This window comes from Silene latifolia, chromosome 10 (assembly GCF_048544455.1).
Source record: "Silene latifolia isolate original U9 population chromosome 10, ASM4854445v1, whole genome shotgun sequence".
Classification (NCBI taxonomy): domain Eukaryota; kingdom Viridiplantae; phylum Streptophyta; class Magnoliopsida; order Caryophyllales; family Caryophyllaceae; genus Silene; species Silene latifolia.
This window is the reverse complement of record NC_133535.1, coordinates 26,680,174-26,695,155: the sequence shown is the minus strand read 5'-3', so window position 1 is coordinate 26,695,155 and position 14,982 is coordinate 26,680,174. Positions and strand designations below refer to the sequence as shown.

Sequence of the window (14,982 nt, the reverse complement as noted above, 5' to 3'; positions counted from 1 at the left end):
AAAATCTGCAATACAACCCACAAACTGCTAACAAATAGCTTTACCTAAAGACAGATTAGGGTACAAGAAAAGAATTGTCACTAAATGAACAAGTGTTCTATAGAACAAAACTTTACATGATGTCTACTAAGCAGCGGATGCTACACGCATCACGATACAAGTCGGGATTACGGTACCCTTGCTAAAATACCCATGTCCAAAATCTTGACATCCAACGATTCATCTACTTTGACAATTCCATCACTACTGTCTATACCAATCAACTTTCCGGTAGCCCCGCGTTGTGCACCTCCCATGATCTTTATTTTGTCTCCTTTCCGAGGAGGAATCACTTCAATTTCATTCGGCAGGGCAGTGATTATTTCTTCATCACCATTCTTCCCGAGAGCAACTCGGCAAGAACCGTCCTGGAGGCCAACATAATTAAATTGATGTAAGAGAGCATATGTGTGTAGCTTTAGATAGAACCGACTAAAAGACAAATGAATGCAAGATCACTTGAACATCCTGTTTGGACAAATTTGTGGCATTTGGATTCACAAGAAAAATCAAGTGTCATATACACCCCCTCTTATTCTCAGGAATCGCCCATTTTCCTTTTTGCCTTCTGAATCTATTTCCTTTTTTTTTTGGGAAAATCATGTGTAAAATGCCAATATGGAAGGGGAGAGATAGAGAAGGGAATGTAGAAGAGGAGAAGGGAAGGGAAGGGAACGGCACGGTCAGTAGGGGGAAACTGACAATGGCATTTCCCTTCTGAATCTTTCTAATTTGATTTGCACAAGGAAAAATGGGTTTCTTCGTATCCTCCACTCCAATTTGCTAGCTAAACTAGTAAAATTGTAACCCACCCTTTCCGTCCACCCTCTCTTCTCTCCAAATTTTTCCACTCCACGAAAGGTTAGTCTTCTTTCAGATTATGGAAACTTGAAAGTGCAAGATTTGTTATAAAATCTACGCAACCACAAACAATTTTCCTATGGGCACTCTAAATCCCATGCAAGCATGAAAAGTATCAAATGTACCACTGAGAACATACCGGTAGCACTTCTTGAACAACTCCGACCATGGAATCGTCGCCTGACTTGTGCACATTCACCAGTATGTCGGGCAAAAGCCAGAGTCCTTCATTCTCTCCACCTGCAAAATTTCATCATAATAAAGGCATTGGTAGGAATTAAGAGTAGTGGGGCTGTAATAAAAAAAATGTAAATATATACAAAGAGAGGAGTAAAAGACGAAAGAAAAAATGGCGCCTGCACACTGGTGTGCCGTGCTAGCTGTACCATATCTAAAAGGTGTGGCAAGCAATTTTGCCTACGGCCTCACCTAGCCAAGCTTAGTAAAAATTGAAAATTCTATAAATGACGAAATATTGATATGCAGCAATTATAGAACACTTGTTGAAAAACTTCTACTTCCTAACTTCCCACCGGTGTGAAATTTTGAATAAAATAGCGAGTCGCCAATCACCATGAACTATATCGAGAACTGTTGGAAAAAGCCAGTCAATCTAAGTCATGATCAATGTCCACCCCATATTCTATTGTGCAATGAAGATGGGGTGGGGGGACAAGTGGCAAGTTAAAAGAAGTCAGACCTATCATGGGAGACATCATATCTAGGCCAACACCTCCAGGAGTCATCGGTTGTCCACCAGGAGTGCCAGGCAAATATGCTGCAGAGCTGGGCGTCGTTGGCTGTCCAGGAGTTGATGGCAGATAAGGGCTTGGAGCATTGGCTGAAATAAAAAAGATCATCAGACTTGTGACAGGACATCAAAAAGCATAAACGCAAGGTAGACGACATACGATAAGCCGAACCACTATCTCTAGGTGTCCCAGCATCAACGTAATTGCCACCAGGAGTTGGTGCATCATATGTCCTCGAGGGAGGACTTCCAGGCTGGAGAGAAGTTAAAAGATGTCAACCAAATTGAACAACAGCTGTTTTAACTTCGAATGCATTGTCAGCGAGAATATTTACCCGATACTGTGGGCTAGTTCCCCAAGAAGCAGGATTGGCATCATCCCAATTATCCCTGGTATGTCGGCGAATCTAGATTAAATCAGTTTCTTTGATTGGAAACAATGATGTCACTAACTGAAAGACGAATATGAAGCTTGAAAGCACACATCTAAGATGTAGAGCTAAACATTAGCTTACCCAATCAGCAAATGCAGAAGTAAGAATAGTAGTTGTACACTCGTAATGGAATTCAGAGATAAAAAGAACACAATTTTTTCCAAAAATCCCTACCACAAATTCAAACCAAATCCAATCTCTCCAAGTCTCCATAAATTCGAAACCCCTAACAGAAAAACTGTGGCCATGGGGAGATTGGATTTGAAGGGAGTGACTATTACTCAAGAAACATCAACGAACATGTGACCAATCCTCATTCTTTTCTCGCTCTCAAGAACCTGTGCCACTTTCAAGGACAGGTTCTGAACCAAAAACATGAAACAAATTCAACGAATAGCCAAACCCGACAAATGTAAACAGACAGAGCAGTGTTGTGTAACTAATATTGTAGTTGACGGAAGTGACGATGCGACTTAGACATCAATAAGAGGAAAGAGCAATGTAACAAATACTAAGGCCAGAAATGTGACCACCATGGAAAAGCTTGTGCGCTGTGACACAGCAGCAAGAGTAGTTTTTCGTCCAAACCATGTACAGCACCACCAATATAATATTCTTACTCGTAACAACCCATGTATTTTTAGGGATAAAAATAGATACCCCAGGGGAGGGGAAAAGGGAGAATTGTGACAATTGGTTCTGCTACAGTAAACTACAACACCAAAGGCCAAAGGGCTAGTATGAAGACGTGTACATTCATTAATCACAAGGAAGCCACCAAATGCCAATAGGCCCTATACAATAATAACGTTGCCCCGTGCCTCAAAGGCTCTATTGTCTCAACAATGAGGGGTTTCTAGATGAGCCATGATAAAATGCATGTCTTTTACAAGATTATGTCTCTTATGAGACTAGCCCAAATTCTCATTAATATATAACCTTCTGTACTAATTCATGAGCAGCTAGGACTTTTCTCTCAAAATGAGACGATCTCGTACAAGAGATTGTGTTATTAAATTACGTCAAGGTTTGAGAGTTGCATTCACCTCCTGCTACTTCACAATATAAGAAGCACAAACCTTTTAGCTAACCATTTGCTTTACTCCATATTCCAAGCAAAGAAGTAGTGAGTTTTTGGCCCCATTGCCAATGGAAATACTCAATGCATACTAGGCAATAACCTCTGTCACTTCGTTGTGCTGTTGTATGTCAACACAACACTTGGACACTTTTAAGATCAAAATATAAAAACACACAATAGATGAATAGATGAGCTTGAAACTCCACGAAACACCTACGTGCGACAATTTCAGATGAGTCGGAGTAACACAGATAACTAAATGATGGATACAACCAACCAGAGAACAATTGACTCCTGCTCGCACAGCCTCCAAGTGAGTTAATGTCAAATAGCACTTTAACAATGAAAGAGCAACAACACAACTCAATAGAACTTATTAACACGTACTCTGGACTTTGAAGGCTTTAACCAGAAGTTAAACGTGCAAAGGACAGAATAAGGAATTGGTCTTACCTTGCTGGACTCATTGGTGCATAAGGATTCCATGCCCTGTCTCGCATGGGTGTTCTCATGCCATCATGGATTGGTGTGGCTATAGAAAATGAGGTAACAATGTTAAATGGTATGGAAACTTCAGTCAGGAACGAATTGGTAATTTAAGAAAGTAGAAGGCAAACAAATAAACCTGCAGATTCTCGCATCGGAGTTCGTGAAGGATGCATGGGAGTTCGTGAAGGATGCATTGGAGTCTCACTTCCCATACCATACCGCGACGTATCCCTTATAGAGAAAAGATATAAGATTCAAAGGTCGACAAGAATACAAATTTAGAATCAAATTATCACAGGGTAAGCAATTACCTGTAAGGAGTTGTCACTGTCACATTGTCGGATATATGACTTCTGTCGACTGGGAGATGGGGAAAAAAGCACCATTTAGGTTGGCGTCTTAAGTACTAAAAAAATAGATCTGAAGCTAACGTCTGACGTACTAAAAAAATAGATCTGAAGCTTAGATCATCATGCCCAAAATACTTGCCTGTGACCTCCTTCATTTGAGACTCCAACTCAACTCGCACTGTTGTACCCTTAATATCCTTGACGCGTCCTCGGTAACCCTTGTATGGTCCAAGACGTATTTTTATCGTAGTCCCTATAAGAGAATCATGTCCTCTGCCACCTCTATGTCTTCCTCCAACTATAAAAGAACAATCAGTCATCAGCTTTGCTTACTTCTCATTTAAGTATATAGTATTCATATCACAAGCAAATCATGTGAAGTAGAACTCACAATCTGAATGCGGACCTCTAGGAGGCAATCTTCCAGGAGAATGTGGAACTCGTTGCGGAGTTCTCAAAGATGACAGTGGATCACTCTGACGAGACAACAATCAGAAACTATTTAATGGATATGCATAACAGAAGTGCATGTGGGAAGCAGATGAGGAACTCAAAAATTCAAATTTGTGCAAAATGACTAAGAGTCTGTGACAAACGAGAGCAACTGAAATTCCCGAGCTCCGGAACACAGTGGAAAAAATTCAGCAATTACATCAATAGGCTATTATACACTTAACAGAAACTCAACCAGCTTAAAGTATAAACATAGTCAATGACAAACCACACCATCCCCCCACAAGGCCAAACACTGAAAGAAATATGTTGATTGAAGAAATTAAGGCTCATCCTACATAGGACAGGTAGTAAAAAGTACTCCCTCCATTTTCCTATTTCTTCCTATTTGCTTTTTGGAGGTCAAAGCTACCAAACTTTGACCGTAAATATATTGGAGAATAGAAATTATTAGAGTACATAGAAGTTCTCTTTTACCCCTTTCCACTTAGAAGAAGCTACAAACGCACCAAGGACTACCAAAGCAAAGTAGGTTCGCCCAAACGCTGAGGGCGCTTACTTGAATAAAATACGAGATTAGATCAATGACAATAACAAAATTTGCTCCTTGACTTTAGGGAATAGAGCAAGCAAGTGAAGCTACCTCGCCCAGGCATTGACTATCAAAGTATCAAACCATCTTTCACAAAATATTATTTTCGAAAAAAAAAAAAGATAACAGTTACATGTCGGAAAATACGGTCAAAGTTCCATCTTGGAGACTATGAAAAAGCAGATGGGAAGAAAATAGAAAAATGGGAGGAGTAATATACTCCCTCTTCATTCAAATTCACGGTAATTACCTTTTTCAAGCATTCAGCTTGCAAATAGCACACCCAACCACACCCATGTGAATGTGTCCCATTCCCTTGCCCCAAATAAGATAAACAAAAACTACAAAAGCTCTACTTGACATAAACAAGAACATCATGCTCATATGCCTGCCAAAAATATTAACCAAGATCGACGCACAATTAAAAAAAAAAAAAAAATTGTGCTCACTGAAAACTGATGAATACAAGGTCGATGTATCAAAGTTAGTAAAAAGTAACAGCTATATAAGCCTCTTTTGCCATTTATAGAACGTTGTGGTTTTCATAACAGGCATACTACGTTAAATGGAACAAAAGCAATTCTCTGTAGGATACTGGTTGTCAGGAGAGCAAATGTGGTGAGATAATAATGTCTTCAAACCCAAAGAAGGGTCAAACCTCAAACTTTGGGATTTGAGAACAAGGGGAGATAGTCTTTTCAGTAATGAGCAAGAGTAATCAGGAAAAGGGATTTTTAAAATCACTAACAAAGGGAGTTTAAGTATGTTGTTTTCTAACCTATCTTTTAACTCACCAACCAAAAGGCCACCAAAAGTATATTAGACTATTCAGAGTAGATTGTTGGCCTAGCTAGTTGAGCTAGATTCAGTCATTTAGAAAGTAAATTAGACAATCAAATAAAATACCCATCAAGCATTCTTTATATACCAAGTTCACACAGTATAATGAAAAAAAACCATGCTTCCCAAATTAACATCAGAGAGAACCGTGTACAAATAACATAAAGGCAACAGTCCTTACAATTTTCTCCCTGTTCCCTCTTGAGCCACCAATTACCAAACAGGACTGAGACTTGGCACAGATAAATCCAGCATGTTCAAGATGATGGCGATCAAATATGAACAGCACTCCCCTAAATATGTGCTCAACAGGGCCTTGCTTTCCCTGAAAAATACAGTAATGAAATAGTGTGGATTATTAGCCCTGTATAAGCTGGTAGGAAACAATTGCATTATTACAAAGCTAGAACGAACATAAAGCTAAATGTTCAATAAAGCTTTTTTAAGTTAAACAACCTTGAAAACTAAGGATCAGCGAAATTTGTTTACAACAGAAAATTCTATAACCCGCACCTTGCATGGGCCATCAAGAACCCTCACAACATCTTTAACAGCTACCGCATTCTTAGACCGATCTTGGGCAACCAACCTCTTATCAATTTTAGATTTGATCTCCCTCAACCTCACGAGCACCACCTCTGGACGGTCTGGTACCCCTTTAAGCACCTGTAAGACGAGTAAATAATTCAAAATGGAAAGTTCACGATAATTTGAAATTTTGAATGTCACAAAAACTAACCTGGAAGGCTTCACTTTCTACCCGTATAATTACACCGAAACTCATATTGCTGCACAAATTACACGGTACAACATGTAAATATCGCTATAACACAAGTTTAAACAAGAAACTGGGGGCTTATTTGTGCAAAGAGAGATAGATGATAGATAATGAAGTTCCTCAATTATATTATCGGGGAAGTGGCAAATAAGCCCCATAGGTTTGACACTATGTGCAAATAACCCCCACAAGTTTTCACAGGAGCAAATTAACCCCACCCCTTTCATTATTGGTGCAATTGAGTCTTACCCCTAATTTTGTTATTAATTTTATATGTAAATTGAATTATAACATTTAAACAAAAATTATACTTCCATATATTATTACTAGCCAATTTGACAAACTCACAGTTTACACTTTTACCCTTTTTAAATCTCTACCAATCTCAGTCTCTCTAATCCTTAACCATAGAACATCGCTACCGCCATGGATATCGTTGCCGCCATGACATCGTCGCCAAATCGTCATCACTAACCACCTCGATTTCAACCCACATGATTCGTTTACTACTAGTATTGCTCATGGGCCGACTTTGATCGTATTGCGATAGTTTTCTAGTTTCCAATAAGTTCTTATGTCACTTCTTTTTTAAATTGATGCCATGATGGTGGCACTAAATCTGTAATCATAAGGTAGATGAATCATTTTGTGGGGTAGATGACTAATTTGTGGCAAGAAAACAAGGGTTGAGCGATTAATTGGAGAAGAAAGAGGGGTGAAAGGCTGTTGGCCAGTAGACATATTAGGGTATTATAGGTATTACAGTCATTAATCAATGAACTGCATATTTTTTTATATTTATAAATAAATTAAAATATTAACTTATTTTTATGATATATTATTATTTATTGGAATGTTATTCAAAAAACAAAAGATGGAGGTATTTGCACCATAGTGTAAACTTGCGGGGCTAATATGCACATAATGAAAGTCGTGGGGGTGATTTGTACATAAGACTAAACGTATGGGGGTTATTTGCCACTTCCCCGATATTATATTATGCCCCATGTTTTCGCAAAATAGAAGAGGAAGGATGGAAATAAGAGGACCCCAGAGCCCCAGTCCCACCATAGTGGATGTTACTATTATTCCATTTACGGAAAAGATAAGAGGCAAAAATTAGTGAAGCATTATTTTTCTACCCTAACCACTTCAGCAAAATTTTGCAGTACAGCTCTTATTCTCAGATCTTTAACTTGTTAATCACTCACCAGCTTTCCTTCCTACTTGACACTATACTTCCATAACTCCCATTTTACACAGACCCAAATGGCCCAAAAGGTGGCTACATAGAGCAGAAAATACATAAAATCACAGAGAACTTACTCTAAAAGTACAAGATCATGCAGTTCATAGTCACCAATTTTAGTGACTCCTGTTGTCACTTCTGAGCTTTCGACAACATGATCAGCGAACACTCGCAGCTGCACACAGAACCAAAAAAATAACAATCAATTTTTTTAAGAAAAAAAAAAACAACGGGGTATGTAATCAAGTATGATCACCTGCAGACCACACAAAACTATGCAAAGAGCAAAAAGGAAAAGATCCATACATGTTCTTTAGTTGTATCAGACAACAGTATCAGCACATGACCCTCAACCTTCACAACCATGCCAGTTGCACCTTCGTGGGAGCCAGAAACAACCTTCACATGATTCCCAGGTTCAAAGTATTTGCAAAGATCTTTTTCATTAATAGCAAGTGTTTTCTGAGAATAAACAAAGAGGGAAGAACTATAAGAATTGCAGAATACATGATAACTCTTGAACATCAGGGGTGGCCAAAGATATTCACTTTACCGGAAGGCCCTTCTCATTTGGTCTTATGTGGACATTTCCATCCTCAACCTTCTCAACCCATCCCTTCAAATTCTTAAGATCTCCTTTGACAATTATAACAGCATCACCCTTCATGAAATGTCCTTTTTTTCTACTTGCAAATAATGATGAGAAGCTGCCAATATCACCATCACCCTCGCCAGGCTGCCGGAATTTCTCCAGCTCATCTAATGTAGGCTGAATATTCTGAGTGCTGAGAGACTTCATAGACACATTTTTAATAAGAAACCCATCCTTGAACATCATTCCATTGATTGTTTCATGGTAATCCCCTGTCATAGGATCGCGTCTACGCTCAACACGAATGTGAAGGTCCCTAAAAACAGCCAAGAGAAAAACAAACAGCAACTTAGCAACTATAAAAGTAGATATACCTATTACAACAAGTGACTTGGAGGAAAAGGTCCTACTATTTACCTAGCCTCTTCTATGTTCATAAATCGAGGAGGAGGAACGAATCCTTTCTTCTTCACAAAATCCCTACCCTCCTACAAGTAAAACAAGCGTAACCAGTTAACGTACAGAATTTGGAAACAAATAAAGAATCTGTAGGTGTAAAGTCAACCAGATTCATGAAACCATACTATTTGCTCCAACATTAAGAAATGCTCAAACAAATGATAACCCAACAGTAACTAGTACCTGCCTATTTGCCACCGCTTGTAAATCTATTCTTGGAATCAATTTTACAGTAACTCTTTGCCGCACATTGTCAACATCCAACACCTACAGCAAATTAGGATCACGATAAGATATGGAAGCAGAAAGGTTGCTAAACTTAAACATAAACGATAAACCAATAAACCATATACTAATATACCTTTGCAAGATCTCCTTTATAGATCCCAGTCTTCAATCGAACCCATGAGTCCCTAGATAGGTCAATCACTTTACTTTCAACGGAAAGAACGTCAGTCATCTCTTTTATAGGAACAAGTGTTATTTTTTGTGCGTAAATATTGCGCATGCCCTTGACAGCCTGAAATCGAAAAGGCCTCAAGGTTAGATAAGGTAGTATGACAAAAAAAAAAAAAAAAAAAGGTTACCAAGACAATAATGAATCACTTTTACATGCCTCTCTAACATGGGCTTCTTTGTCAGCCTCAATATATATATAATTCTTCAGATGATCAAGGGCTACAGCAGATCGAATTTGCAATTCAGATCCTCTATCAATACACTTTTGCATGAGGCAAACAGCGACTTCCTTTTCTCTGCCAATCTGAAATATAAATGAAACATAATGGTTAACTCATCTAACAGAAGAAGGGATCCTTGTTGAGCCACAGCATTGTTTAAAAGTCAAGCTAATTAAAAAATATGAAAACCTACCGCACATTTAACCATCCACAACTTGGGATCCCTAACAGACGGCAAAAGAGCTTGTTGCTCCACATCCGTAGTCTCTTCATCATACTCTGCCTGACTTGACCTAGCATATCTTTCTTGGATTCTCCTCTCAAGGTCTTCAACATCTTCATCCTGATCCTCCCTTGGCAATAAGGGCCGTCGATGCATCCTTCTATCATCATCCTCAGGAACGTCTGCTGAAGGGTCTACTATGAAATCTGCACATCGAAATTCTTTTGTATCAGCTCTAATTCATAGAAATGATAATATATCAGAGTAACAAGATTTATTATTCTGGAGCTTGCAGAGCTATTTTCCATGATATAACATGACTGTCCCATATTGTTGTCCACCTTTATTTGAATGGCACACATGACACAACTGTGAGTTAATGCCAGGATGGACAATAAGTCAAGTGAAAAGTAGAACAATAAGAAAAGTCTTGCATCAAACATTAAGAAATAAGGTAACTAATATCTTTGGTGATATAAAACTGAACAATTTGAACCACTGTTCCAATTTTGAACACGCCAAATAGATTGCCCTCCAAACAAGAAGACTCGAAATGACACTCAACAAAAAAAAATTGAAAACTAATAAACTGAAAAGGGAGGGGAATGGTTTAGGAAATTCGAGAAAGAGAAAGGGAACAAGAGAGCCCCACAACCGTCTTAGGGTACACTAGTGCAGTTTAGTCATTCCCTTACCCAAAACCTTAACGAATACCGACAACCCTCTTTTTCTTTTTTTTCTTTTTTTGGAGCCAAAGACACTCTTTCTCACTTCCAGTCTTCCAGAACTGCACCCCCACCAAGATACCATTATCGAGTTTTCAAAGCAACACACCGCACTATCGCATCCTTGCCACTTGCCAGCACCACCAATCAGCCACAGCTTTCATCTCTGCACCAACACCCGACTGGCACTCAACACCCACTGCTGCCACCCTCACCACCTAAAACTGTCTGTTTTCGGCTTTCATCACATAACACTCCCAAGACTTTGCTAGCTAATTGCACCCTTGCCACCAATTCAACCTTTTACTACCCACCACGACAGCATTACTACAATAGCATTACTATTTTGTGCCAGTGGATGTTTATCGAGGGACGGGGAAGAGGAAGAAACAGTACGCAATAATACTTAACTGCATAGCATATAAACTCAATTTAGTCTCGATATCAGTTGCATGGGACTTAATCTAAGTCGTTGTGAGATAATGTGGCCGCTCGAGCCTCAAAATTGATCCTAGTAACCTTCAAAACTATTTGTAACGCTGTCGTGATGAGGTACAACCACCTAGATTTAATACCATGCCTAAATTTGACAAACTACTTCAGTTTATGTCTATATTCATAAATTAGATCACCCAGAGTGACTTCTACAAGCTAAACAGTCCATCCAAGAAGTCAAGACCCACATTAGGGGCAAGGACAATTAAAGCAACAGGATTTTTGCAGGATACGAGTTTTAGTGCACCAGCCCTGGTACACAACGACAGCAAAGATGACGGTTGTTCCTTTGGACCAGGCTACTACCAATTATTAAGATTGACAAAGAAATCTTAACAGGCCATGAGCCAGCAACTAGCACTGATTATGCAAGAATAACATTGAGAAAATATTTGGTAAGTACTAGCATTATAAAACCATATATACAGGTATTTAGCAAAATTTCTAAGTTTGTTTGTCATTATAAATCACAAAATGCATGAAAATCGAGCCAAACGAATCAACAACTAGCATAAGATCAAGCCCTTACCTCACCTAAAAAACCTGTAGGAGGGAGAGTACGATGAAAATGTAATCATCATAATGGTCGATCAGATTACTTAAGAATTGAATTTCTTTGAAAAACCACTCATATTCCAAATCCGAGACACATGCTTAGGTTGTATGACTTCCATTAAACTAAAATATGGAAAGAATTGAGGAAAAGGACGTGTAAATTCAATAAGTCTCCCTTGTGACGGGTCACTTTTCGACACAAATGTAGGCGGGCCAAATGCTGCCAGTTTAACGACAAATGTGACCATAGGTGTTATAGCATAGAAAATGGGTGTGGTTACTTTTTGTCCTAGATGGGTTACATTTACTATGTTGCCATTTTAACGACAAATGTGACCCGTCTCATTAGTCGTTAAAATGGCAACATTTGGCCCCGTCTTCATTTGTGACAAAAGTGTCCGTGCTGTCACAAATGATAATTTGTGGTGTAAATTTATGTATTAAGGCAAAATTGCTTCTAGAAATCAAAGGTTACAAAATCCTACAAATGATGGTGAACTTTAAATATAACACCCCCATCACTTTCAGAACGCCCCTCAAATGCTCAGTCGCCACCACCGCCTAGGATATCACAGTTTTATATGTTTTTTTAATGGCAAGGGACATAATGTAACCGACAAGGGTTACAATAGATAGCTGAAGAAACAGAATATCTGAAACTCTATTAATCGAATTCAGAGTGGCAAAGACCATAAATTAACCAGCAACTTCAACGATAGGTTGCTCACGACACAGAATATCATATACCTCCAACTAACTGAATTCAGAATGTGAATCACGGTTCATTTTGAACAGAGAGAGAAGAGACGGCTTAAATAGAAAGCCTTACAAAATGTGTATTATACTTTATAACCACCCAAATAGTATACTCTACTTTTCATAAATAGTTTAGTTGAACGCCTAGGATCAGTTGCATCCTCAATTTAATATGAAGCAGAAAATGTTTCTCCGAGCTAGGGTAAATCTACATTCTAAATTAGCCTCTTCACATAATGTTCCATAAATCACAAAACTCTTGACCGAAACGGCAAAATAGACATGAATAACTCAAAAAGTAAACATATATTTCCACACTAAAAATGAAAATTGCTAACTAAATCTAAGAAGCCGTAATTTACGAAAACTAACCTAATCAACTTCAATTCAACTCACATAGTCTCAAAAATTACAAGCAACTAATTCCAAAATCATGATAATAGAGCCTAAAAAAGTTCATTCAATCGTCGCCGAAAAATGCTAAATCCTAAAACAACGTTTACAAAGTACAAATTGCTAATTCCTAAATCTAAGAAGTGATAATTTATGAAAATTAACCTAATTAACTTCAATTAAACTTAAAAATGTTGAAAAAAAAAAGTACACTCAACTAACTCCAAATCTCCATAATAGAACCTAAATTTCATTCAATCATTCATGGAAAAAAACAAAAAGAAAGCAAAATCAATTAAATTGAACAAAATTAGGTAAACATACCATCTTCGCCTTCATCTTCATCTTCATCATCATCGTCAGCTTCCTGAGCAATATCATCAATAAACGAAACACCTCGATTCTTCTTATGTCGTCTGGCACTACCGGCATAAGCGTCGTAATCATCTTCATCCTCTTCATCATCCTCCTCCGCGACGTCATCAATAAATTCCGACCTCCGCCGCTTATTCGCTCCGCGTCCACCACCACCGCCTCCGCCTCCTCCGCCGCGACCACGACCGCCGTAGTCGTCGTCGTCGTCGTCTTCATCTTCGGCATCTTCGTATAGATCTTCAGCGTACTCGCCCTCCTCTTCTTCGTCTACGATATCATCGTCTTCCTCGTACTCGTCACGCTGCCTCGCCATGGTTGATTTTATCGAGGAATTGATTGGGGGAAATGGGAGATTGGATGTATCGAGATTTCTAGGGTTTTTAGGGAGATGATATTATCAGTGTAGAGAGAGAAAGGGGAAAATTGAGGAGAGAGAAAGGAGAGGGTATAAATCTGGGCTTTCGGGCGGTAGGTTTGGCGAGTGTAGGTTCGGGTCGGTTAATGGGTATGGGATGGTGACGGATTTGGTTGGGTTACATCACTCGTTCCCTTGCATAAGTTCTCACTAGTTCATGCCCATTAGTATCCGGCTATCCGCACAGCCGCACCATCGTACTAACTTTTACCTCATCTTTGCGAACCGTCTATTTGATCATTAGATAGTGACAAAATTTCGTCTTATTTGTTTTAGCCAGAATTGACCGTCTAAAATAAAAATTTGCATTATACAATCACTTATAATACAACGACCGGAAGTGTAGACGTGTAGTATATGAGTTTTATAATAAAGTTTGTTTGTGCTTTTAGTTTAAAAAAGTTGTCCTTCAGTAGTATAACATCAAAATATACTTGTAGTATGTGGTTAACTTTTTCATTGTTATAGGAACATCCTTTTTTTGGTGACGAAGGAACCCACAGCCGCTACCTTCGATGCGCATTGGGTAAACCCTCGGGTGTACGTGATAGCCTGCAAACCACGTATACCATAAGTCATCTGAGGGTGACAGGCTCGAAGTCTATTAGGCATGAACTCAAGCCAAGAATGCTCCAAAGATTTTGCTCTTGGGAGGCTTGAACCTGGGTGTAACACTCCCATCTGTCAAGGAGCCTTAACAAGACTTTCCCTAACAGATAAGGGCGTTACCATCTCGGTAGCCCGAGCATAGTAATAATCAAATGTCGATAAAAGAACGTTTATATTATATTACAAATGAATTACAACCACCAAACGATATAAAAGATACAACTCAAGACTACTATCAACTATGTGAAACTATATCTGCCATGACTCGTGATCGACCTGCTAAGACTGACTGCTCACCATAGTGGATCACGGCAAACACAACACAAAAAGACAACACAACAAAAACCACACAAGGTCAGTGACTGAGATAACAGGTATACAAAAGCAAACACAACACAAGTACAACAATACACACACCACACCTCCTCCAACCAACCACACATCTCTGACTGCACGAAGGTCCAGTCCTGCCAGTGGGGGACCGCAGTCGTTCCCACCTAAGCCCCGCTCATCTGTCCGAGCGATAAACTCATGTTCCTTAATGTGCACATCCCTTATGTGACGGGTTCCACAGAAAGCGAATCAAGGGCGTGAAGCCACTCCCGCAAGTGACCCCACTCAGCCGAGGACACACCTCACGAATCATAGACAACAATCACAACCAGTTGTACAAACAACAATCACCAACTACTATTCCAACACAACGATAATCAACTACCACAACCAATCAACAACAATGACCCTAAACCAACCAAACAACATCAACAGACTCTCTAAACAATCAACAG

At 39.1% G+C, this 14,982-nt stretch overlaps 1 protein-coding gene across 3 annotated transcripts; it reads right to left on the bottom strand.

Annotated features, from left to right (window-relative positions):
- Window positions 1-25: 25 nt before the first annotated feature.
- On the bottom strand, window positions 26-13,796 carry LOC141605405 (putative transcription elongation factor SPT5 homolog 1). 3 transcript variants are annotated; one of them, XM_074424142.1, is made up of 22 exons: window positions 13,120-13,796; window positions 9,842-10,077; window positions 9,585-9,731; window positions 9,330-9,488; window positions 9,152-9,235; window positions 8,927-8,997; window positions 8,471-8,825; window positions 8,224-8,379; window positions 7,995-8,092; window positions 6,630-6,678; window positions 6,404-6,556; window positions 6,072-6,215; window positions 4,397-4,481; window positions 4,145-4,303; window positions 3,967-4,015; window positions 3,792-3,886; window positions 3,620-3,698; window positions 1,987-2,041; window positions 1,812-1,905; window positions 1,601-1,741; window positions 1,040-1,140; window positions 26-407 (listed from the first exon to the last, which is right to left on the bottom strand). In XM_074424142.1, the coding sequence occupies exons 1-22, from the start codon at window positions 13,481-13,483 to the stop codon at window positions 168-170; spliced, it is 3,114 nt and encodes a 1,037-aa protein (XP_074280243.1). In that variant the 5' UTR covers window positions 13,484-13,796; the 3' UTR covers window positions 26-167. The 3 variants fall into 3 exon arrangements, with proteins under 3 accessions (XP_074280243.1, XP_074280244.1, XP_074280242.1); XM_074424143.1 differs by having other exon boundaries at window positions 1,824-1,905; window positions 13,120-13,644; XM_074424141.1 differs by having other exon boundaries at window positions 3,967-4,061; window positions 4,098-4,303; window positions 13,120-13,640.
- Window positions 13,797-14,982: the final 1,186 nt, after the last annotated feature.

Coding starts and splice junctions, on each gene's coding strand:
- LOC141605405 (XM_074424141.1), bottom strand. CDS start 13,483: ATGGCGAGGCAGCGTGACGAGTACGAGGAAGACGATGATATCGTAGAC. Junction 8,998..9,151: donor AAGCGGTGGCAAATAGGCAG/GTACTAGTTACT, acceptor TTTTACTTGTAG/GAGGGTAGGGATTTTGTGAA. Junction 408..1,039: donor TTGTTCAAGAAGTGCTACCG/GTATGTTCTCAG, acceptor GTTGGCCTCCAG/GACGGTTCTTGCCGAGTTGC.